Raw genomic sequence first — 26,524 nt, forward strand, 5'->3', positions numbered from 1 at the left:
ATTCTTGTAAGTTGTCTTAGTTAGGTTTGCTGTTGCTGTGAGGAGACACCGTGACCATGGCAACAAGTCTTAGAAACGGAAGCATTTGGCTGGAGCTTGCATATAGTTCAGAGGTTTAGTCCATTATTATCATGGTCAGTGGGAAGCACGACGGCACACAGGCAGACATGGCGCTGGAGAGGTAGCTGAGAGTTCTATATCTGGAAGGCAGGCAATGGGGAGAAAGTGAGCCACTGGGCCTGGCTTGAGCACCTCAGACCTCAGAGCCTACCCCTGTGAGACACGTCCTCCATCAAGGCCACACCTCCAGTAATGCCACTCACTGTGAGTCTGTGGGTGCCATTTTTATTCAGACCACCACAGAAGCAAATCACTAAATTCCACAACCATGGAGAAGTGTTTACAAAAGAGGTCGATGCCAGGTTTTTGAATGGCATCTACTACAGTTGGAGTGGAATCTAACATCTCACAACCTGGAGATCTCCACAGGAAGAAGCCATTGTCTCTCCCTCATGAATTGCTGTTTCAGCTGCATATGCTGGTACCAGCTGGTACAACAGAATGTATGTGTGTGTGTGTGTGTGTGTGTATGCGTGTGTGTGTGTATACACGCACTTGAGACTATGCACGTAAAGCTACACAGAGAAACCCTGTCTCGGAAAATCAAAAAAAAAAAAAAAAAGGGAAAGAAAGAAAAGAAAGAGGAAAAAGAAAAGAAAGAAGATAACTTTTAGACTTAAACTAGGGAAATTCATTCTCCTCAATAGAATGCTGAAAGCAGATCTGGATGGAGGACTTGAGGGTCTGTTATGGGAGGGGTTCTCACATAGTAGGTTCAGGGAGAGAGGTGCAAGGAAGAGGATGAGAAAGATGGAGGGGAGGCAGTGAACCATGAGGGATGCCTTTGCCTTAGGACCTCCTGAAACATTGAAGGAACCTTCGCAGGTGATCCACCAAAAGACTTCTTGGAAAGCTGAAGCATTAATCCCACCTCTGCTCCTGCACCCCATTTGATGCCTGTCCCATAGGAATCCACGCCTCACTGTGGGCCTGGCAGGCTCCCATGAGTTTGGAGAACATTCAGCCGCTACTGAGACTCACACATCTCAGGGAGGCCAAATGGAGACCTCAGGGATGACATGGAGGCCACCTGTGTCCATTTCAGGTGCAGAGAGGGACCAAAGGCTGAGTCTCGGGTGGGACCTTCATCTGTGATAGTCAGGACGGGAGGGGGAGGCACATAGAAGACCTACAATTTAAATAATAACTCCTTTACACTGGAGTTCCCGGAAGTTTCTGGTGTTTTACTATTTGCACTTGACCAAGAAGAAAAGAGAGATATGGATCTCGGCGTGGAATTATTAATTGCCCTCACACATGCCGGTCAATGTCAGTGCTGTTGGAGGAAAAGATTAGAGAGCCTGCGTGTTGTCTCCATCAGGAAGAAACACACGGACGGGTGATGGGCTTCCTGATTTTGATTCTGATTTTGTTCTTATCTGACGGGAGTCAAATGCTGTGCATTTGCACAATGACAGCTTTGGTGCTATTACCGTCGGATCATCTTTTGATCATGCTATTTATTAAATCAGAATGTCCTGTTTAAAGTCTCGACCTAGGTAAGAGTTTTAGCTGCCCAGTTACCTAACTAGTTAGTTATAAAGGTGGTCTTACAAAACAATTTCTGAAAAGTTCATAAAATTCTGGAAACTTGAGGATGATCTAACAATAACAACTACAGCTGATACCTAAACGTAAGGAATGTTTATGACTTGTCATTTTTCCTTGGATAGCGTTTTAAATGAATACAATTAGATGTTGCAACAGAATAGAGATGAAAATGACTGAGAACCTGCCCCAATCTTTTATTCTTTGCTCTTCAGGTGAGAACCAGCCGCGGTTACATACATCATTTGGTGTGGGCGAATATATCTTGTCTGTATTCTTAGTCTTTCACAAATATTTTGCAATTTGTTTTCTTGTCACTCAAAATTTGTTCACATATATAGATATGTATATATCTATACGTGTGTGTATATACATATGTATGTATATATGTATATGTATTCGTATTCATATAGACCTAGTGCATTCATTTTTAAGTACTGTTTCGTTTTCTTCATATGAATATTTCTTCTTATTCTTTCTCACAGTAAAAGCTATCAAGTGTTTCTTGGGCTCCTTGTTTGCTGTTTACCATGGCAAGGAGTCTTCAGAAGGCGTTCATGTGGGGGCCTCTTGCTGTCTGTCGGTGTGCAGTTACCTTTCATGTCGGGGTGGCAGAATGCCTAACAGGACCAGCTTCGACAAGGAAAGGTTTCTTTTGGATCATTGCTTAGAAGGCAGATGCCTGGAGCCTCTAGTTGTGGCCCATGTGGATTTCTATCAAGGTAGCCTAACATAAAACCTAAAACTTACTTAAAACCTGGTGAGATTTGGTTGTGATTTGGGGAAAGGGGCAGATGGTGGTAGTAATTGAATTACATGTTTTCACCCGTGGGCTTTGTAGATGGCAGGGTAGTGTTGTGATATCAAAAGGTCAGGCATGGTTGGGAAAACATGGAGACTCGAAGGAGTCAGTAATAACAGGAAGTAGAAAGTTGGAACCCAAAGTGGGCCAGGCTATGACTCCTAAAGCCTGTTCCCTATTAACCCACTTCTTGAAGCTGAGCCCCACCTACAAACTCCCCAAAACAGTGGCGCCAACTGGGACTTATGGGCGACGGGGCCAAACTAAGGAAGACACGGGAGTATGACTAGAATACGGGCCGGAAGCAGGATTACTGCATTCTCTGGCCTCTACATTTTGTTTGTTGTTGTTACTGTGTTTGGGTTTGAACAGGGTTTTGCTTTGACTGGCCATGAAGACCATGGCTGGCCTTGAACTCAGAGGTCCACCTACCTTTGCCTCCTAGGTACTGGGAAGAAAGGCCTTTACCACTACATCTGGCCCTGGCATTTACATCTTTAGTCCAATCAATATGGAAAATAAACTTCGCAAAGGTCCTGAGCCAGTGTATTCTGCCAGCAGGTCACAGTTTTCTCTTATAATCACCGGCCCATGGTATTTTGATTCTCCTAAATTTTTACTCTTATGATGGGTATGAAATTATTCTGTTGTTTCCCCTTGGTTTATATACATTTTCTTTAATGTTGGAGATTCACCTTAGGACCTTGTGTCTGCTAGGCACCTGTGGTACCATTGAGCTACATACCCAACTCAAGAGTTTGTTTTGAAATTAGTTTTTATTTATCTGATTCTATAGGGGAATATGTTAAGAAATGTAAATCTAAATTCTCTTTCCAGGATCAAAGTGAGTTTCTCACTGTATCATTCCCTGGTTAAACATGTCTTTTCTTCATGTGTCTTGTACTATCTTTGTGCCATGCTTTATTCCTTTAAATGTGAAGGGCTGCTTTGGGTTCCCGGGTTCCCAGCTACCCAGTCTGTTTTTCTTAGTGAGTTCTTTTTCTTCCCTTCCTTGTCTCCCATTTTCCCCAACCTCCTGGTACTCTTCCATTCTAAAACCTGGTTATGCATGTTTTATTTTCTCCTCTGAATTGATCTTAACACTAGTGCCTACGTCAAAGAATCATTACAAATATTAGTTAATACATAGAGAGTATCGCCGATCCTAGCACATGGTAATAGTGTGTGTGTGTGTGTGTGTGTGTGTGCGCGCGCGGTTTGTGTGTCTGTATTCCTGTGTGTGTGTTCCTAGGTGTATGTGTGTATGTTCACATATCAGCAAGAGCCTTTATTTTGCTTCAAGAAACTTGCAAGTTGATTGAAGCAACAAAACCTATCATCCTGACCTTGTTTTATTGTTCCTTAGATACTCATTGAGCTAGGTGACCCTCAGAGAACTGAGTCCTGGGTCATTCTGGATTAAGTATGCCTTCAGGATTAAGAATTAAGGAGTTAAAGACAAAAGTCCTACAATGTTTCTTTAAATATCTCATTCAGCTGCATAAGATTAGCACGTTTTTCTTGGCAAGGAACACCTTTTCCTTTTTAGCTAGAGTCTTTTTCGTCAGCAGCCTTTCTTGTTTCTTCTTTCCCAACACTTCCTGTGCTCGCTCTCCCTCTGTCATCTGCCCTCACTTGATTCCCAGACGGCGGCAGCGTTTCCCTCCTGCCTTCCCACCCTCTGCCTTTCAAAAAGAACAACAGAATTGTGTCCGTTCGTTTTGCAGCGTGTTTCCTTCCTCTTTTGCAGGCTGTCGGGCGTCTGGGACAATCAGACTGGAAAGGCTCAGCCTGAGAAAGATGCTGTGGTCTTCTCTGCTGTGGCCAGGATAGCAGGCTGGAAGAGAACAGAAGGCCTTGCTTTCTGTCAGGTGTTCACAGGTAGCTCTGTGGCCATTTGCTTCCTGCCGTCTGCTCGTTTGTTTGCAAAGCCTGGCCTGGGTTTTACCTTACATGGGTGTGGTGGGGGGAACCTGCTGACTGCCTCTGCCTGAAGTGATTCCTTAGGTGAAGACAGGCCATCTGAGATGTTGGTGGTTCTCACAATGCCTGGGACTGAAGCCCTGTGTAGGTTCTGCTGCTGTTTATATAGCAATGTAGAAGGTGTTCAAAACTCCATAGGAACAGTGAGCCAACACTAGGCTAGCATAAATGAAAAGTTCTTGACAGTTAGCTTCCTTTATAGCATTAACAACCAGCATGAGCTACATGTTGAGTCAAGCCAGATCTATGCTGAACATGATACATGTTTTATGTTTGTCATATGACCCTTTGGAACTAACTATCATAGCTTCAGTTTACATGCGGAGAAGCTGGGGTTCTCCTGGCACACACGGTCAGTATGGAACTCACCATGGATCTCCCAGACATTCTTCACTGTGCCACATGGGCTGTCTCTTCTACTCATAAAGAAACCAAATACACCTTTGTTTCGGTTTCCTTCTCCATTCTCCAGTACAAGTAGGTTTTAACTGAAGACGAGAGGATAAAATGATAGCGGTATGTTGTGATCTGAACCTGAGTCTAATTCTTTTCGTATTTGTTTAAAGTGTGTCATGTTTGCATCTTCTAAATACTGGGTCCTTGTTTACGAGTGGGAGAGACAAATTCACCCTTCGTGTAGCCTGTGTAAGTGCACAGCACTGCTCACTGGCCAGGATGTTACAGCTCAGCAGCACTTTGTCCATGCTGCAGTTCTGGTGTGTGCGTGTTGGGGGGGGGGTTGGGTGTGTGGGGGCAGGGCATCTCCTTTATAAACGAACCCACGTGATGAGCTCCTGCCAGATGTGAGACCGTTTAAACAGCGTCCTCTTGCAGTCCACGAGTCTGGGCTGCCACTCTTGCGGGGACCCTGGTCATTCACCTCATGCCTGCTAAACTGATGAACTCTATCAGAACAGCTCTGAAGAGTCTGCTCTGTCTCCTGCTTAATTTCCACCCTAATCAGGTCTCATTATCAGAGCCTTATTGCTTGCTGGCAGTAATTTGCTTTGGGTACGACTCAGAGCGGTGTTGAAATTTTTATTTTGCCTTCAGAAAATTGGTTTACCTAAAACATTTTCCCCCCAGATTTCCCTGTGGGGGATTGGTTCTTTTAATTTAGGTATCTTGTAATTTTTCTCATTAAAAATGTGTGGCATGTGATTTCATTAGATTTTTTTTTTCTAAATGGAAGCGACTTAAGTGGGTTGACATATGTGCTGAAGCGGAATTGCGCCGTTTTTGGAGCTGCAGTCAGTAATTACATCCATAAACTTAGTGTCTGTGGTAAAATATGTTAACTGGCCTTTGACATGAAATTCATTAATTTGAATCAATATATAATGTTCCGAAACACTCTGACAAAGGATCGTTGACTGATAGGTAGCATGTGGTGTAAGCCATGTTTCTCTGTGGACAGCTGACTATAAGCAGTAATATTTTCTAAGTGGTCATCGATACGACGAATCCCCAAACACACATATTTTGAAGCCTGTAATAAAATTGAACTATGACATGAACTCAAAAATTGAATTTGCTCATTTAGAAACTTTCCACAATTGTGTTGGCTTTTAGACGGGATCTTGGGAATCCGGACCTCCCTGTTCGCATGCCTGGATCTGCAAGCAGGGTTGAGTGGCCAGGGAGGCTCTCCGACACTGGCTGGAGACTACGGAGTCTGTTCTCAGTAGGGTTTGCTCCTCTCATTCTCCCTCAGAGGAGGCCCGGGTCCTGGCTTCCTCAGACATGAGATGAGTGGATTCTAGGCTGACTGGCTTGTCTCCTTTCTTAATGTTGAATAACTTGAAAAGACAAATTGAGGTACAGCAGCATCATGAAGCAACTTTGCATTCAAAGGAAGGGTTTCATTAGGAATCCAATCCCAGGGTTTCTTCGGGCTTGAGACTGAGACCTATGAGAATCACGTTATCGTGAAACCTTGACAAAAGAGAAATCCCGTGATTAGATGTGGGCTTCATGCATAATCTCTAGTTTGCACCCTCAGCAGTTTTTGAAACGTGAAAGCCATGGGAGAAAAGCACTAGGTGGCTTTTCTGCCCAAATTGTTTTCCTCTCTTCATGGCAGATGCGCAGTCCACAGCGTTTCTGAAAGAGCAAACCAGTTTTGAACCTGAAGCCAGGTCTGAGGGTTAGAAGCTATGATCGGTCAGGTGGGGAGGAGGGCGAGCAGCCGACCCCGTGGTGCTGCCAACTGTGACTCAGAGTTGACGGGCACCTCTGCCTTCTCTTTGACTCCTGCTTCACTGTCCCTGTGTCTTATCTCCCTCTCCTGTGCCTGTTTCACTCTCTTTCCCATTTCTCATCCTTTTTCTCCCCTGTCTCTCTTCTCTTTCTACCTCAGCTACTGTCTGCTAAGGCATTCTGGCCTTTGGGGCCTTGGCCCCGTGTGGAGATCCCAGCAGGAGACTGGAGGGAAACAGTAAGAACAAAAAGAAGTCATTGCTTGTAACGTGTACCACCAAGATAGATAGATAGATAGATAGATAGATAGATAGATAGATAGATAGATAGATAGATAGATAGATAGATAGATGATAGATAGATAGATAGATAGATAGATAGATAGATAGATAGATAGATAGATAGATAGATTTATTAAGGGGTGCAGTGGGGAAACAGACTCACTGATACAGGACAAGGTTTAACCAGGTGCAGATTCCTTCCATTTTGCCCAAGGGAGCTGGGAACCCCCAAGATAGATAGATAGATAGATAGATAGATAGATAGATAGATGATAGATAGATAGATAGATTGATTGATTGATTGATTGATTGATTTATTAAGGGGTGCAGTGGGGAAACAGACTCACTGATACAGGACAAGGTTTAACCAGGTGCAGATTCCTTCCATTTTGCCCAAGGGAGCTGGGAACCAGCTACACTCCACCAAGAGAACCCGACCTCTCCCTCTGTCCTCTTAAGTTGTCACCCACAGACAAGAAGCCACCCCTAAGGCTGCTACCCCTAGGCTATTGGTGGAATGGGTTCCCACAATTGCCCCTTTCCCCCCTTGTGGCACTGGCACAAGCCAACTGAATGTCGTTCTACAAAATCCCCCCTTCCCAACTCTCTGGAAGCAACACTGCCCCCCCCCCTTTTTTCTCATGCATAAGCGCATAGTGGTACTCAGGATTCCTGTGTAAGCATTCAGTAAAATGTTTTTCAGGACCCCTAACCCAGCAATGCCTTCTCCTGCAGAATTCTGCCTGGAACCCCAGGTGTGTGTAACTCTGTACTGTATACATAAGATTTCCCTTCAATCACTGATTTAAAAAGTGTTTATGGGCATCAGCTGGACGAGGTAGAGAGCAAATGAGAGATGCTTTCTGGTCTTGTAAGAGAGAGGAGAGGCACAAAGATATATTGCAGGGCTTCTCAGCCTTCCTAATGCCACAATCCTTTAGTACAACCTTCATGTTGAGGTGACCCCAACCATCAAGTTATTTTGTTACTATTTCTTATCTGTAATTTTGCTATGGGAATAAATTGTAACATAGATATCTGTGTTTTCTGTTGGTCATAGGTGGTCCCTGTGAACCCTCAAAGGGTTCGTGACCCACAGGTTGAGACCCGCTGCTGTGTGAGGTCTGTTAGGAAATAGAGAAGGAAAGTGGGTGCCCATCTTTCAAAAGGGGCACACACGAGTCTCCTTGACTTAGACAGAACACAGAAAGGGAGACTTTTCCAGTACCAGTATGGCCAGAGCAAAGCATGTGACTTTCAAGACTGAGGTGGGAAAACCTGCCCTAAATGTGGGTTGGGATCCTGGAGGTGGCCTCTGACATTCGTTACTCACTATGGAGGCGATGAGACGAGCTGCCTCACGCTTCTGCCAACACGCCTTGGTGCCTTGTACTGTCCAACCCTGAGCCAGCATCAGCTCTTTCTTCCTCAAACTGCTCGGGAATTTTGTTACAGCAACAAGAAAAGTAACTAATATATTTATATATTATATATACATTAATATTACATATAAATATATTTACTAAACACAAAATACAGTCAATCAATTTCAACAGACACTATTAGTTACAGTGATTTTATTTAGTATATATGGAACAGCACCAGTCAGTGCACAGATGTTTTTAATTTTGTACTTATTAATACATTTTTAATATGCATTAGGAACTAAATGTGACTAGTATAACAAAGCCATGATTTCAAGATATTACCATGAAGCTCCTTGTCACAATTTAAAATGTTGGATTATTTGTGTGTGGGTTTTGTCTTTGTGTTTTTGAGACAGGCTTTCTCTGTGTATCCCTGGCTGTCCTGGAACTTGCTCTGTAAACCAGGCTGACCTTGAACTCAGGGGTCTGTCTGCTTCTGCCTCCCAAGTGCTGTGTGTACCACTGCTGCCACCAGGCACAATGTTAGTTTATTTAAAAAAAGGAATCATTTTTCTGAAATAAAGCTGTTTTTAAAATAAGAATATATGTAGAATATTTAACAGCACATGAAGTATAGGGATCTGAGGAAGAAAAAAAAATTAAGGACCGAAGACTTAGGACACAACCTGAAACATCATTAATAAACCCTTTTACCACATGACCCCTGTCTCACTACACCATGTGAGCCACTCCTTTCGTGAGAGTTTTTATGACCTCGGTTTTGTGTTTTGTGCTGGGGTGGACCTGGGCATCTCTCTCTGTTCAGCAGGCACTCTAACGCACAGCTGATCTCAGTGCCCATCACATCATCAGATTAGCTGATAGAGACCAGCATTTGTTTTAAAAAGAATAAGATAGACAAGGAAAAACAGGGCTTGTGCTGGCGAATTAATTCACAATCTAAAGAATGAGGATAGTCGTGGGAAGACCCTAGATGGCCTCCATCCTCTGCTCTTGGGATGTTAGTAGCTTTTTCCATGGCCTGGTTTCTCCATCTTTCTTGACCTAATTTTAAAACTTGACTTTGAAAAAAATGTTAAAGAATTGATCTTTTCCTCATAATATTACTAATGTGTAGAAGGTTTAATAAATTATTATGGGATAAGTCCCATGTGGCTTAGAAAACTATGATGCCACAATGGAAAACATGCCCCGTCATTTAGGTGATACATTCCTTCAGTGTTCCGGCTTCCTGATCCTGTTTGATATGCTTAATAATTGTTCAGACTCCCTGGCTTATGAATTCTCTCAATCAATTTATCTTCATGGAGTATTTTTACCTTGTGAGGTCCTATCTAGATTGCTGTACTGATATTCAAGTATCTCTGTAGTGGTATCTATTTGAAATAAGCTTTGTTGTACTTAAGTATAGTGTTTAATAAAAACTTTGATTGGGGATGAAGGGTCCCCATGGCAGACAAAGACCATCTCAGACCTGGGTGGAGAAGTTTCCCTCTCTCTGAGAATGCACGTGATGACTTTTAGAATGGAAACCACTTTGAGTAGACTTTGAAGGAGTAGTCTAGGGGCCCTTGAGCGATTTATGCCCCACTGTGTACTTTTCTGCCTTCTCCCTTCCTTGTTTGAAAATCTTGAGGCAGAAAATATCTAAGGATAGATTTTTGTTTTTTGAAAAATGAGACTCATGCCGAAAATTATAGGTACACTTAATTTTAAATTTTCCTTGAGGCTCTTATTTTGAGCAAGAGTAACTTATGTGTGATTTAAAGAATTAGATTTTTATAAATAGTTGGCTGTGAGCAACTAAATTCACTGGGCACCCATTACTCCACACCTGATGTATTGTTTTCCACAAAGCGGTCTTGTAAATATGTTTATGTGTTGCACATTAGGCTAAAGTACTAAGCTATCAGATCTGCGATGTCAAGGGAACAATAATTTCTCTAAAAAGTATGATCTGTAGTGTTAAGGGATGTTAATAATTTCTAAAACAGTTTATCAAATGGGTGAAGGCTTGGTGGGAGCATTTACCATCAAGTGAAATATGTCTCATTAAATTTCTACATTGTGCACACACCAACTCTCTTTCCTTTGTCATCTTAATGGTTTATTTACATAAATGAGGATTGCTGCTTTTGTTACTAGTGGTTATCATAGCAGAATTATTTTGGTTGAGCCTACCTAAGCAAATTTGGAATGTGCTTGTTTCTTGAAACTAATGGCAAGGCATTCTACTCCCCAAGCCCCCCTTCCTCCCCAGCTCTTTCCAGCGAAGACCTTTTATTTGCATATGTAAATAAGCCATTTAATTCAGAACCCTGTGGGACCCACCCAGGTCCAATCTGTTATTTTGCTGATGTTGATGTCATTAGGCAGGAGGTAAATGGTACCCAGAGATTGATGTCTCAGTCTGGAGTGACAGATACCAGGACTCCGAGGGCTGCTGTTTAGGAAGAGAAGCCAGTTCTTGGGATGTGGCAAATGAGGGAAAAATGAAGACACAGATTTTGCCTTTAGTGTTGGCGTGAGTGATAGAATTTACTGTTTTTCTTGAATATAGAAAACTATCCAAGCAAATAAGTGTGTTTATTGTTGCTATAAGAAGAGAGCTGAGAAGAGATAATTTATAGAAAATATGTAAGTTTTGCTTGCCTGTCTGCCTACGTATCCTCTCATCTGTCTGTCTGTCTGTCTGTCTGTCTATCTATCTATCATCTATTTGTCTATGTATATCTCATCTGTCTCTCATCTGTCTGTCTATCTTTCTGTCTATCTCTCTATCATCTATCCATCTGTCTGTCTCTCATCTCTCTACTCTGCTCACCATTTAGAAGCTGGAAAGTCAGAACGTGGCACTGTCGTTTGCAGCTCTTAAGTCCTCTGTTGCTGTCTCATTGCTTGGTGAGCCCATCCACAGGTGAGACAGGCAAACATGCCAGCTCAGGTCTTTCTTCCTTTTAAAGTCACCAGTGCCATCGTGGAGGTCCAGCCCTGATAACTTCATCTAGTTGTAAGTCCTTCCAGAAGGCTCCACCCTGAAATAACCATGGAATATGAATTCGGGGATGAGGTTTCCAATCCCCAAACCTTTTGGTATTTTGCCATAGCATATAGAGAGTTGGTTTTCGGAGAAACTGTTTAAGCTTTATTTGCTTTTTAAAAAAGATATGTGACAGACAAGCTGGTGATGTAGCTTAAATGCTTGGCTTGCATCCATGCAACCCTCAGTTTCATCCCCAGCATCACACACACACACACACACACGCACGCACGCACGCACGCACGCACACTTAATGCATAACTGAAATGGCACTATTAAGCTTACATGACTAAGCAAGGACATGCATTGTTTGAACCCACTCTTCCCCTACGTGATAAGTAGTGAGAGTGGCAAAAAGGAAGGAGAAATGTTCATTTATGGCCCCTGAAAATGGAGTAGGCACCCCCTTCCTTCTTGTTGAACAAAGTCCTTCTCAAGAATTTCCACCTAGATTCTCGGGCAAATTCCACAGAGTTTCAAGATCACCAAACTAACTCTGGAGCCTGGGAGCAGTTTAGCTGCCCGACTCCAGAGAAAACATGGCACGACTATGGGAAACTAATGGTAAAGTTTAAGAATTGTGCAGACGAAAACGTGCTGTGTGCAGTTCACGATTTCTTTATTTTCACCCCATACGCAATTCATTAAAATGACATTAATCCTGCAGGCTCTTCCTTGGCTTTCATTAAGATGTATGCCTGAGATCTCTGTGTACCTCCATTGATTGTTTCATACACCTATTTGTTCATTGTGAGCTGCCCGTTGTTACAGATTCATTGTCCTGGTGATAAATGAGGAACGAAGCCGCAAACCCTCACCTCCCAAAGGACGTGTCTGCTCGTTCTACACCAGTCTTCTGCCGGGTGGGAGTTTAAGGATTCAGATCTCAGATTTAATATCCACGCCTGCCTCCTGCCGAGTTCACGGTACAATTAGCTAATTAAAAAAAGATAACATTTTCACCTCCAAGTCAGAACAAGAGCAATAAACTACAGGCTCAGGGTTTAGTTAATTTGCACATTGACTGTAATTGTATATTTAAGGCTGAGATTAATTTTTTCCCCCAGATGTGGGGGAGCCAGACATTGTGCACTGGAATCTTAAGTCAGCTATAATCACCCCTCAGGGAGGTCAATTGGGGTGGGGGGTTCTCCAGATGTATTAATACAAACAGCTATTTATTTGATAGCTTCTTTTGTTGAAAGAAAAGAGAAAAAGCACCGGAACTCCAATCTGATAAACTGCTAAATTTCAATGATAATTTTGAAGTTATCAAACTAAATAATCTGCTATTCTTTAAAAAAAAAATCTTTTTCCTCCTCTAAAAACATTACTAATGTTGTTGAGAGGAGAAGCCATACTTTTGCCAAATGGGGAGTATTTGTGAATATCAGCTCTGGAGGTGAAGCTTTGGGAGGTGTTCTAGCCAGCTGGGGCCAAAACTATTCCGTCACTTTTTTTTTTCTTAAGAAAAGGATAGAGAAAAGATATATGTTGCCAGGATGCCAGGATAGGCTCTAGAAATCAAAAATAATGATCCTGACCTGTGTGCTCCTATGCTTTGGACATGGTGGCCGGGATGGTTGCAGTTCAAGCAGGTATGACTGGTGCCTTCACAGTCACAGAGCTGCTTCTAGGAGGAATTCTTGCTCGGTAGAAACAGTGTTTCAAAGAGAATTGTAAGCGCTACATTACCAGTTGTATTTCCACAGCCTTGGGTCTTTAACATTCCTTATTTTTTTGTTTGTTTGTTTAGTTAGTCTTGCTCTGTGGTCGTGGGTGACCTGGGGTCACTGTGTAGAGCGGGCTAGTCTTTCACTCATAGAGATCCACCTGCCTCTTCCTCACCAGTGCTGGATTAAAAGCCTATGCACCCGACTTCTTCCTCTTCCCCCTCCTCCATCTCTCTTTTTAAAATAGACTTGAGCAAATATTCTTTTTCATCTCAGGGTCATTTAGCTGTCTGTTTGTTGTGTCCCGCAAACTGCGTCTTTAAAGGCCAGAGGTATTTTTTTGTTTGTTTTTGTTTTGGCCATACTGGGGATGATTGAACTTAGAGTTTTAGCACATACCAGACTAGGACCTTTGCCACTGTGCCGCGTGCCCAGCAGAGGTTTTGTGAGACCGTCTCTGTTGATTTTTGTCTTGCCGCCCTTGGCGTTGATACTTATTAGGGGTAACATTTCTTTATTACTATTTACTGTACACCTTTGAAAGGTGCAAGTGGACTCTATCATTTGGGGAGATCTCTGTTCCCAGTTCTGTCTTTCAAGTCTAGACCAATGGGTTCTGTGTTTGTGTGTGTGTTATACAGTGAGGGGTGGTAAGGGTTAAGCTTTCCGTGTGTTCCATTTGTGCTTGCTTCCTTTGTCTTTATATGTGACCAATAACAGAGTTGGTTCAGGGAGAGACGACTCTTTAATGTACATAATAAACTTAATGTAGGTCCCTATTAAAACCAATTATGGTAACACACATTTAGGGGAAGTTATTGATGGCTGTCAGAAAAGATGAATTCTGCTGGGCTGACAGAGAGAGAGAGAGAGAGAGAGAGAGAGAGAGAGAGAGAGAGAGAGATGTTTCTAAGGCTGATATTTCTTTCACAATGAGGCGGAAGACTGTGGTCCCTACAGCATTAAGGTGACATCAACTAGGTACAAAGTCTGACCATAAACAAGATTATAATGTCATCTTCTTCGGAAGGTGGACTTTGGATTCAGGAATAGAGTATTCTAGTTTTCCTTAGTATGATCAGCTGCTAGCAAAGAGACATTTGCTATGAAATATCTAAATCCTGGGCGGGGCTTGTAGCATTATTACACAAATGTGTATATTGGCTATTTTTAACATAATGACTTGCATGGGTTATGTCATTGGGGGGGGTGATATTATGTGTGGATGTGTGTGCACGTGTGCATGCCTATTGGATATTCAGGTTAAAGTACAGTATGGTTAAACACTGTCCCTCTCCTTTTCTGGCCATTCTCCCATCATCCCATGCCCACTTTCCCTCTCCCCACCTCGCGTTCATTTCCCATCTTGCATTCGCTGTCAGGAAGGGCAGCCTCCGAAGAGCCATTTCAACTCAGCTCGACACCGCCAGAGACTAGTGGACCCAGCGGCTTCAAAAGTGAGTGTGTCCTGTCGCCTCGGGCGGCCAATGTGCATGACAGTGTGGTCCCTCTGTGGTCGTGGGGTCGGGAAGTGTTGTATTCAAGACCAGTGATGTTCCAGTGAACACTTAAGAGCCTTCCCTGAGCCCAGACAAACCATGGTTTATGGCAGGAGCTGTTTTTTTCTTGCATGTGTCTTCTCAGCCATGGGCACTGTCAAGGACCTGTGTGACGTCACTGAAGTCAGAGTTGGAAAGAGATACCCAGTACAGCATCGCCATGTGGCCAGTGACATTAGTGTCTCCACATCAGACAGAGCTGCCCAAAGCTCAGGCAGTGAGTTAGTTCCCAGTGTCACCTTCCCTTATATCCTACGTGTTGTCTTAGTCGCTTTTCCCCACCTTTCCCTTATGATTTGGGGGCATGGACTTTGTCTCAGCTTCTCTTCTTGCTGCTGTGATAAAATAAGTTAAAAGAAAAGGATTTACTTTAGATGAGAGTTCAAAGTACTGTCCAACACAACAGTGCTGCAATGGCAGCCGGAACTCGGAGCAACTGTCTGAATCAGTGTTTTATTGCTGTGAAGAGACACTGTGACGGCAACAGCTCTTAAAAAGGAAAACGTTTCACTGGGGCTGGCTTATGGTTTCAGAGGTTTAGTCCATTGTTTTCATGGTGGCATGCAGGCAGACACGTGTTGCAGAATATCCCTTTACACTATGTGAAGATGTGTCACTGTGATTGTGTTAATAAAGAGCTAAATGACCAATAGCTAGACAGGAAGAGGTTAGGCGGGACTTCTGAGGACAGAGAGGACTCAGAGAAGAAGAAAGGCAGAATCACCAGCAAGACAGAGGAAACAGGAGGTGTTGAAGAAATGTAGATTAATATAAATGGGTTAATTTAAGTTATAAGAGCTAGTTGAGAACAAGCCTACGCTAAGGCTGAGCTTTCATAATTAATAATAAGTCTCAGTGTCATTATTTGTAAGCTGATGGTCCCGATAAAAAAAGCACTGCTACAGACATGGTGCTGGAGAAAGGGCTGAGAGTCCTAGAACTATGTCCCACACTGGGTGTAGCTTGAGCATATGAGGCCTCAAAGCCCGCCTCCACAGTGACACACTTCCTCCAACAAGGCCACAGCTCCCAATACTGCTATTCCCTATGGGCCAAGTATTCAAACACATGAGTGTATGGGGCCATTCCTCTTCAGACCACCACACAGCCTACCACACTGCCCCACAGACCCAGAAGAAAGCAATGAATGTATGCATGGCAGTGATCAACTTGGCCTTCTCTACTCCTGTACAGGCCAGGATACCTGCCTAGAGAGTTACGCTCCTCATAGTGCCCCAGGCATGCTCGGAGGTCCATTTCCCTGGTAATTCTCACTTCTGCCAAGTTGGCAGTAAATCCCAATCACATTCTTCCTGGTGAGGAATCCATAGTAGCAGGAGCTACCGTGCTGTGCTTGTGACAGCTGCTGCCATCTGGGCAGATCAGAAACCAGAAAGTGATAAACCTACTGCTCAGTTCACTTCCTCCTTTCTCCTTGGTGTTCAATCTTCTAGCCCAGCCCGTGCAGTGGTGCTAGACACATTCAGCTTTGGCTTCATCCCCTCAGTGAGAACTATCTACAGATGCCATCACAGACACACCCACAAATGGGCCTCATTAACACCCTCCATGGCTATATTAATCCCACCAAGATGACAGTCAAAATTAATTATCTCAAGTGGACCTATTTGTAAACTTGAACATTAAACTTCATAATTGTCTGCCACAACTTGTTTGCAAAAGGCTAAGGGTGTGGGTCACCCATAGAGTGCTTGTCTAGCATAGACACGGCTATAGGCTCCATCTGATGTAGGTTGGTCTTCTATGTGTTGCTTTCATTGGTTAATAAAGAAACTGCTTGGCCTGGTAGGTCAGAACATAGGTGGATGGAGTAGACAGAACAGAATGCTGGGAAGAAGGAAAGTGAGTTAGATGCCATGCCTCTGCTCTCTGAGACAGACGCAGGTTAAGATCTTTCGTGGCGCTACACAGATTACTAAATATGGGTTAAAGCAAGATATGAGAATTAGCCAATAAGAGGCTTAAACTAATGGGCCAGGCAGTGTTTAAAAGAATACAGTTTCCATGTAATTATTTTGGGTAAAGCTAGCCGATGGCCAGGAGTCGGGCGGTGGGAAGCAGCCCACAGCTCCTTCTACATCCATCTACATCACTACAAACAAATGAACCGACAACAGCAGTTGACTTAGGAAAACCCTGAAAGTTTACCGAAAGCAGGTGGGTTGGCTTCAGCACTGGAGTTACAATGTGTGTAGTGAGATCTGAAGCCCATCTGTTAGCACAAACTGGAAAGTGAGGTCCTCTGCTTCTCACCATTCCGAAAGAGAAGTGGGAGATGGGAACTAGATAATGGCCATGGGTTTATTTACAAGTCTGTCCAGAGCTGGGGAGAGGAAAAAAATGTTAGCGTCTCTCTTTTTCTTGTATGTCAGTCTTACAAAGTTATAGAACAGTTGAAACAAAAGCCAGGGCTGTGCGTCTGGAGATCTCGGATGTGAGATAAGTTGTCAGAACTCTGTGAACTCTATGCCTGGCAGGTGGATTTCCCTTCCTGGAGCTGTCAGGCTTGAGTCTGCCCTCGTTCTCAGTGTAGCTCTCCTAGGGGTTTCCTATTTCTCTAGAGGCCATTGCTTCAGGTTCCCGCCACAACTGTTTCTTTCTGATCATCCTAAGCTCTCTGACAGATAGCAGGAGCCACAGAAAGTGCCTGAGGTTTGGGGTGAAGATTTGCTAAAGTCAGCAATTCAAGGGTCCTGAGCTCTACTGCAGCTAGCCTTTTATTAAACTCAGTCCTGGTCAGTGGAGGGAGGCAGTCCCAGACTGCCCTGTGACTCAGTGAAGGCCCGGCCAGCCTTTTAAAGCACTGTGCTCAAATATGTTTTGTAATGTTTTACTCAGGATCAGTGTGAGAACTTTCTAGGACCAGATTCCCTTACCTGTGTAGTGGGTGTCACACCCAGGCCCCTGTAGTGGGTGTCACATGCAGGGTCCTGTAGTGGATGTCACACCCAGGGCTCTGTAGTGGGTGTCTTACGCAGGGCCCTGTAGTGGGTGTCACACCCAAGGCTCTATAGTGGGTGTCACATGCAGGGTCCTGTAGTGGATGTCACATACAGAACTCTGTAGTGGGTGTCACATGGACTCTTTTCCCTCTCTGACTGGACCTAAGATCATTTATAACAGGACCTCAGGTGTCACATCTGAGGGGAAAAGTTATAGGGTTCCTGGAGTCTTATGCCTTCTATAATAATTTTGCCAATTTACATGCTTATTTAAATACCACTAATTCGAATAATAAAAACCTCTCTTAAGCATCCACCTCATCAACTTTTATTTTATCAGTGAAAATTCTGTCAGTATGCTAGAATCTGTGGTATGGACTAAGCTGCAGGCATCTCCACATAATACTGACCAGCCACCCTGAGCAAGAAAACCCTGATTAGAGCTACTGACTTTGTATAAGCTATCATTTTAATCCATTAGTAGCACTACATTGCGTATGCTACAATTTCTTCAAAATGGACATAGATGCCATGGCCCTTTGCCGTGTTATTAAGGGTCTTGAATGTCCCCCGAGTCCCACACTACTTAGCAACCTGTTAATATGTATAAGAAAAAAATAAAGTAGCTTTAAGAAAGCCTGATGACTTTACGGGGTAAGACGTGTTTTTTTATGAGATTGGATGGCTCAGTGATTAAGAGTCTTTGTTGCTCTTCCAAATGATGGTTCCTAGGACCTATATCCAAGACCCCAAACAGCCTGACCACTCCTGCTCCAGTACCAGGGGATATGACATCAGGACCTTCCCGGACACCAGCACACACATGCACATACACATTCTTGCAGGTGTGCACACACACACGCACACACACACAATTAATTTTAAGTGTATTTTCCTGATGTAGACAACAGGTTAGAATACAGTACACTCTTCTCATGCCCACTTATGAGATATAATTAATGTGGCTAAGATACTGTGTAAATTAAACATATCCTGTTACACACACTTCTTGGTCGTTGGTATGTTAAGGATTCAATTTGGTATGCACCTTTGTCTTTTTTGGGTCTGGTATCCAATTCTCTCTATGGTAGCATTTTGAGAGATACCATGTCTCATGTGCAGTGTGCTATGAACCCAATTAGAAATTAACTAATTTTCTGTTTGTAGCCAAAAAAAGGCTTTTTAAAATTCCATTTAGAGTAAGAATCATGGCCTCTTATCTACAGAGGACCTCGTTAAACTGCAGTGCAGATGTCTGGGGCCTTGCTGTGTTGTGTGAATTGGTTCATCCGTGTTACCAAATAGATTTGAAAGGTCGCATCCTTCCCTTTCCAAAACATTGCAGAAATGGAAATCTGAGAAGTGCCTACATTCCCCCCTAAGTATTTAGAAGATTTGGGGAAAGCCACTGTTGGCTCCGTGGGTGAATGACTTGGACAATAAATGGGAAACAGAAATGAGCATCCATGTAGGCAGTGACCTTTTATTGTAAGCACCCTTGATTCTAATCTGCACCGCGTCATTTTTACTGGGTGACCTGAGTTGTTGCAAAGAATTCCTAGAAATTGCAGGCTTCCATGTTCCAGGGGTCAGAAGCAATGTGTGGCAAGCCCACTGTCAGGTCTTTTGAGAATACTAATTTTATTGCCAGGGTCTGCCTTGCACAATTTGGGAAGAAAATGCAGCCAGGTAGAACAGCTTTCCATTTACAGAGAGGCATGGCATGGTACACAAAAAGCAAAAACCACTAGACTTGTTTCTACCGTAAGCTTTGTCACGAGCCAGCTCTCTGGCCTTGAGTAGCCATTTAACGTTGAGCCCCTCTGTCCGAAGTGTTCTCTTTGACACGATGAGCGCGTATAAAATGTTCTCTTAATCAGTGTATGAGATTGGTTTTCTTCTCCATCAAGCCAACTTAAAGCTATCTATCCATTTTGCCATTTTCTGGGACTTTTGAATGGCAGGTCTCGATTCTAAAATCCCTCTCTGAATCACTTCGCTCTCGCTCCTCACAGCAGTCTCATTGTTAGGTGGACTGCTACCAGAGTCTTCAGGGGAAGCTATTTTTTTAAAAAAGAGAAATGACTTCCATACTATTGGGAAAAGACAGACCAGAAAATAGGAAGCTCACTTTATGCTCAGAGTTCCCTGCCCCCCCCCCAACACACACAACACACACCACTACCACCCCAGCCTAGATTTTTGCATTGCCTGAGAAACAAGAAAGCCTTTTGTGCTTTGGGCTTAGGAAAACAAACTTTTAAATCTGTTTTTTTTTTATTTGAATAAAAATAAAGCATGCAAGGGAGATCAAAGGTAAGTGGTGCTCCTCATGTTGGCTAAGCCTGTCCACCAGGACCACTAGAAACACCTTCCACTTTGAGAATATGCTTACCTGTCCGTCCCCCCAGTTGGAAGGCTGTTAACACAGCAAATGAACAAAGAATGCAGCAGAAACGGCCAGTAGGAATAATAGTTCAAAGACTACAGAGCTGTCATTTGTGGGAGCTGCTAAAGGCTTCTGTTAACTAAAAATCAATTTGATACGGGAGCATCGAGGACACGATCTGGTGGACACAAGAGGACAGGAGGCTCACAGGGGATTAGCTTTCAAATCTCCTGGCATTTCAGCACAAAGGGATGATGAAGATTTATTCTCCATGAGCTGTCATTTTACATCGGAGGCTTTGCTGATCCAGAATAAATAGGTTCATAGAGATTGTATTGAAAATTTGGGCAGGTGAGGGCAAATGGTGGGAGGCAGAGCATCAAATACATTTCAAGGCCAGAAAGCGTTGAGACTTTCTATCTTTCCTTATGAAACAAACCCCCAAGCTACCCCAGTACACAGCTAATCCAGCCACGGAAATCTGCCTGTAAAGATACATCATTTGAACCGGCTGTAGGGCTTGGAAATCCTTTATATGAATTCTCAGCACTTTCTCTCCTTTTCTCTAATGAGAAAGAGGTTTATAAAACTTGGGCTTCCCTGCTGGGAAAATCAGCCTCGAGCTATCTCAGAGCAGATGGTCTTCTCTTCTTCCTTAGTGTAAACCTTTTAGGATTGATCCTTTTTCATTCTTACCTACCTGAAGAGTAAACATCTCTGAGACCTTAGAAACCCCTGTTCAGAGGGAACCAGAATTCATAGTTACGGAAGTGGTGTAAACAGACAGTGGGTATGGCAGGGTTACCTTTCTTTCTGGCATATCAAAAGAAGATAGCTTGACTTCTTTCCCCTGAGCATCGAGGGGACAGGCTTGAAGTTATCTGTGTTTAGGAGCCTTATTATGCATGGAGCTTCTAGATGGTGATTAACACCTTCCTAGTCCCAGGAATTGCAAGTGTTAAAGAATATTTATTTTTCCTTTTTTGGAGGATGCAATACTCGTTGCTATATTTAAGGACATAGAAAGATGGGGAGGGGATAGGAAACTGGTTGCCATAATTATTCTGAGAAAGTCTTTAAGAAAAACATAAAATGTTGGACTATGGAAACTTTTTTTTAAAATAAAGGACATTAGGGCTCATAAATTTCTAATAGAAATTTTTTAGGGAGTTTATAGTTTCTGTTTGTGTGCTTCTACATCAGCCATCTACCAGTGATCTTTGATTCCCACTAAAGTGAGCATGAATCTCCATTTCTGAGACTTATTAACTGCGACCTGCAGCCAATTGCTTAATCACTCCGAGTTAGTGTTAGTCTTTGCATTCACAAAACAGAGGCCAAGACAGCATCAGTTTCATCATGTTGCCTTTGAGAGTCTGGTGAGATAATGACCGTGTGGTTAAAGCAATTAATACCAAATTGTAATAATCCCTTTAAATTAGGATTACTATTCCTATAGTAGGTAAATTAGTTGCTGTTCTTATTGCTGTGACAAACTACAAAAGAGACTTAAGGAAGGGTTCATGCTGGCTCATCGTTTGAGGGGGCACAGCCCCTCGTGGTAGAGAAGACATGGTGGCCGGATTGTGAGGTGGTTGACCATTCCACATCTTCAGTCAGGGAGCAGAAAGCAATGGGTGCCCACTTTCTCATTCTAACGCAGTTCGAGGCTCCAGCCCATGAAATGCATTTGTCCACATTTAGAATGGGGCATTTAGCTTCAGTTAATGAGATATAGACAGTTCTACGCTGACAAGCCTAGAGGCTTATCTCATTGTAATTTAGATCCTATCGAGTTGATAAACAAAATTGACCATCACTTTAGATAAACATTGTTTATGTTTTCTTGGATTTTTTTCTCCTAGTCTGTAAAATGGGGGTTTAAGATATTAAGGTCTTTGAGGACTAATATATAATACAATAGACCTCTAGTAGTCTATTTTTGTATACCTACCCATAAGTTAGGCACGAAATAATGTATTTGCAAGATTTAACTTTATACCTGCCAACTGTTTAATTGGCAAACAAATAATAAACTGCATGACCCTGATCCTAAGCAGGGACAGATCCATGAGTTCGGGTCAGAAAGGATTTTGAGGGCTAGGAATTTTTAACAACATTAGAATTAGTCATGCGTGTTCTGTGATCACCTGCAGTAGTTTTTCAGTCACAGTACAAAAGGTAAAGTCAACCTGTAAGCCCCACCCACCCAAGGACCAGGCAACTTCATGGAATGCTGGGAGTTGTAGTTCTATGTTAGACCCAAGTTAACCTGTAAGCACCACCTGCCCAAGGACCAGGTAACTTCCTGGAATGCTGGGAGTTGTAGTTCTTCGAAAGTAGCAAAGCCACATGGGAAGTAAGGTGGCTGTATGGTTTTGTCCTAAAAAGCCCAGGTGACTAGTCGCCAGTCGCTAGAATTCCAGAGTGGTCCTGACCAGAGCCCATCCTGATCACTATATAATTAAAGCTTAAAGTCGGCATCAAATTTGGCTCAAAATTGTGGAACTGGTTTTTCTCCTGCGAATCTCAGGATTAACAACAGGAATGTGATACCAGGCAAGATGGAGGTATCCTCTTGTGTTTCGTTGTGGCGGTCACACTCCAGCTTTGAAATCACAAAGATCTACTTTAGCTATGAAGCTTAGCAAGTTCACCCTGGAGTTCTCTCATTCCCTCTCCCACCCCCATCGCCAATGCAATGGAAGACTAACACTCTCTTCCTCATTAGAAGTAGATAGGCTGTGGGCTGGTGGGGACTGGAAGTATTTATAAATTCCTCGTAGTCTTCCCCTCACATAGCGATTCCTCCCGCTGCTCATCCCCCTCTCTTCCTCCTCCTCCCCTCTCCCATACCATCTCATTCATCCTTTCTCCTTCTTGAGATTTTTTGAGGCAGATTCTTGCTATGTAGCCATGTAATTCAGGTTGCCCTCCTGCCCAAGATTCCTGCGTGCATGAGCCTCATAGAGATATGAGCCACCGTGTGTAGCTCAAGTCCTTGTTTTTTCTTAAGATATAAAATGATAATGGAGTGTTTGTCTCGGTGTGTATATATGTACCCTGTGTGCCTTATGACTGTAGAGGTCAGAAGAGGGTACTGAATTCCCCGGAACTGAAGTTATAGATAGTTATGAGCTGTTGTGTTGGTACAGGAACTGAATGTGGATCCTCTGCAAGACCAGCACATGCTTTTAATCACTGAGCCATCTCTCCAGCCCCTGAGTTCCTTTTCTTAGCCACCTTGCTGCCTTCTGATGGCCATTACTAACCATTAAGATGAAGAGAGGCTCTGAGAATTTGCATACATGGTGCCCTCTTGGCATGCCTGGCAATAACAACTATGTCTGTCTGTCTGTCTGTCTGTCTGTCTATCTATCTTTCTATCTATCTGTCTGTTTATTTATTTAGGTTATTCAAGACAGGGTTTTTCTGTAGCTTGCCTGTCCTGGAGCTAGCTCTTCTAGACCAGGCTGGCCTCAAACTCACAGAGATCCACCTGCCTCTGCCTCCTGAGTGCTGGGATTAAAGGTGTGCGCCACCACTACCTGGCTCTTTCTTTTTTTATAAAGACTTTTTTTTTTCTCCAGTGCATACATATGTATACAAAACCCGACTAAATTATAGTGTAGTTTTCTAAGGATACAGCTTGAGGAATTTCGACAAACTGATCAACCATATGCTAACAGCATTAGGATCACGAAACAAGGTGACAAGCACTATTGAAAGACATGGGAAACCAAATGCTTAGTCTTTTCTCTGGACAATAGCTTGCTATGCTGAGAAGCAGCGCTCTGTAAAAGATGGGGCTTTAAAAGTGAGAGCAACAGAAACTGCAGGGAGATCGTCATTTCCTTGAATTCCCCTCAGTCTGTCCCTTCCAATCTGAGAGCTGAGAACTTGGGAGGGAAATAGACCCCGCTGGTGAGCTGAGAGGCGTCCTGATATTTGAAGGTAAGCCAGTTGGTGTCTCCAGCATTAATTAGATAAAAATAACTGGATCAATAAATGCCCACCGTGGTTGAGATCATCGGAAAACCTCACAGTAGCCAGCGAGGTAGCACTTTCGTCTCTCTTCTGGCCCGTCTTCAGATCTATGAGACAACTGTCTCTGGTCAGTTTCGGCTCCTAGGACATCTTTGGCAGTTTACATGACAAAGCCACACTACAAGGAGAGTGTCTTCCCACGTCCCAGGTGACTAGATCCTCTGTTCAGACCAAGTACCATGTTCCATTTTGAATGTCTCCTGCCTGCCTCAGAAACCTGTAAGCAGTGATGCAGCAAAGATTCGCTGCATAAGTTCAGTAACCTGCCCTGGATACCCAAGAGGTACAAGTATTAAAGGGGAGGAAAGAGAGGCCAAGCTCAGAGTGGGTGGTTTCTGACTTCAGCCATTATGTCGTGTCTTGACACCTTCCCAGGCATGTCATATCCAGAGAGAAATGGGACTTCTTGGCATTGAGAAGCCAGCACTTGCTGTGCCTCTGTTTTACTTCATGCACCACAAAAATCCTTTGGCATAGATAGAACTCTTCTGATACAGACCTAGGTAATGCTCCAAGGCATCCATAACCATCTTAGTTCCTCTTATAGTTCCCATATATGTCTATCCTAATATATGTTTCTCTATCGACTTTTGAAAGAATTTTATCCTTATAACAGTTCCACTGGTAAAGGAAACATTAGCATAGGTAGATGATTCTCAGAAAAGCAAATATGGGGTTTAATGATAGCAAGCGTGAAGACTGAGTTTGATCCCCAGCACCAGTGTGGGGCTGGAGAGACGCTAGACAAGTAAGAGGACTTTCTAGGCCAGCATGAGGGTTGGAGTTGAAGCCACGTGAAAATCTGGCATGAATGTGTGCCCCTGTGATTGCAGCTCTGTGTGAGGCAGAGACAGGAGCGTCACTGGGGTTTTTTAGGAACTATCCTAATGCCAGGGACAGAGAGGGACACTGTCTCAAGGGAATAACGTGGAGAGTAATAGAACAAGACATCTGCTACCCTCCGATCCTCCTTCAGCCTCTGTGTGCACACACAGGTATGTGCACTCATACATACCTTATACACACACACACACACACACACACACACAAGCACACTAGAAACAACAACAGCATATAATTAAAAAAGAAAGCCAAACATGGTGACACACATTTGTAAGCTCAGTGCTGGGGAGAGGGAGACACTTCCCAATCAGCCTAGACTAATCAGTAAGCCCCAGTTCCCAATAAGAGACCTTAGTAAATACACACACACACACACACACACACACACACACACACACACGGCAGTTCCTGAGGAACACCCGACCTTTGGTTGCTACACACACAATCCCCCTTCACATAGACATGTCCACCTGCATATATACATGCACACATTCACGTATATACACATGCAAAATAAAGAAAAGCCAATATCAAAAATAACTTTCTGCATAAGAAGTCTCAACTGCCTTCAGAAGTAAATTTAAGTATGTTCTGTGATATTCTAAATCTACACGTTTGATAATGTTTTCCATGGAGATAGCTTTTTTTTTTTTTTTTTTTTTTTATGTTGCTGATGGGAATGAGTTACTACCAGCTCTTCAGAAAGACATTTAGCAGTGCTAATCTGAAATACATACATGTGTACTCCTGGACACACGGGCGTTTTGGTGAGGGAGGGTAACTGTCAGATACACCAGCATCCCTGTGAAATGAGTCAAAGAAAAGGTTATTCATTACAGTATAACTTTTAATATAAAAATATTAGAAATAGCCCAAATGGTTTTCAGAAGTTAACTGTGTGGACAAACTGTAGTTCACTTGGTCCATGGGAGCCATGGAGCTAGGAGAGAAAGCAAACACTCTTCTCATGGGAAGATCTGATCAAGGAAGAATCAAAAGGGAGAGCTTTAATGTGTTTCCTTAAACATAGGTTTGTCTGGGAGAGGAACATAGGAAATACATAAAATGGACTTTAAAAAATTGAATATCTCTTTATACATGTGAGTATATTACTTATTCAAGGCTGAGTTTAATTAACTTTCACAGTATATGGTTAAGGTGTACAACCTGATACACACATATGTATATGGTTCATATCTGTGATACTATAGGTGTGTGTATCCATCTCCATACAGTAAAATGTGTTACTGTTGTGTAACAAAGGAACAGACCCATCATCTATGGTTTTTAAATGTAAGATTAAGAAGTCCATATCCATGCCTCCTGGCACATTGTCTACTATAATTCCAGATATTCTACTCAAAAGGTAGAGACAGGAGAGTTAAAAAATTCAGGACAGCCTATGCTATATAGCAAGATGCTGCCTAATGGGGAAAGAAAAACAGAAGAGGGAGAAAAGGAAAAAGACACCCCAGGGCTACAGAGATGGCTCAGCGATTAAGAGTACTTGCTACTTTCCAAGACAACCAGAATCCTTATCTGGAGACTCAGTCACCTCTAACTCCAGTTCCAGGAGATCAGATGCCCTCTTCTGGCCTCCATGGGCACATACATGGTGTACATACAAAAAGAAGCAAGCATGTGTATGCACACACACACAGACACACACACACAGAGAGAGAGAGAGAG

General features: G+C 43.1%; 1 protein-coding gene across 6 annotated transcripts in view; it reads left to right on the forward strand.

Annotated features, from left to right (window-relative positions):
* The window catches only part of Mast4 (microtubule associated serine/threonine kinase family member 4), a 593,745-nt gene that overhangs the window by 272,685 nt on the left and 294,536 nt on the right, over positions 1-26,524 (forward strand). For 3 of the 6 annotated variants that reach the window (XM_057790139.1, XM_057790141.1, XM_057790143.1), the window contains one exon: positions 14,417-14,491. The exons of the other annotated variants lie outside the window; for them this stretch is intronic. In XM_057790139.1, coding sequence (XP_057646122.1) covers positions 14,417-14,491 — 75 coding nt within the window. The remainder of the gene's footprint in view (positions 1-14,416; positions 14,492-26,524) is intronic. 6 annotated transcript variants of the gene reach the window in all.

This window comes from Chionomys nivalis, chromosome 15 (assembly GCF_950005125.1).
Source record: "Chionomys nivalis chromosome 15, mChiNiv1.1, whole genome shotgun sequence".
Taxonomy (NCBI): domain Eukaryota; kingdom Metazoa; phylum Chordata; class Mammalia; order Rodentia; family Cricetidae; genus Chionomys; species Chionomys nivalis.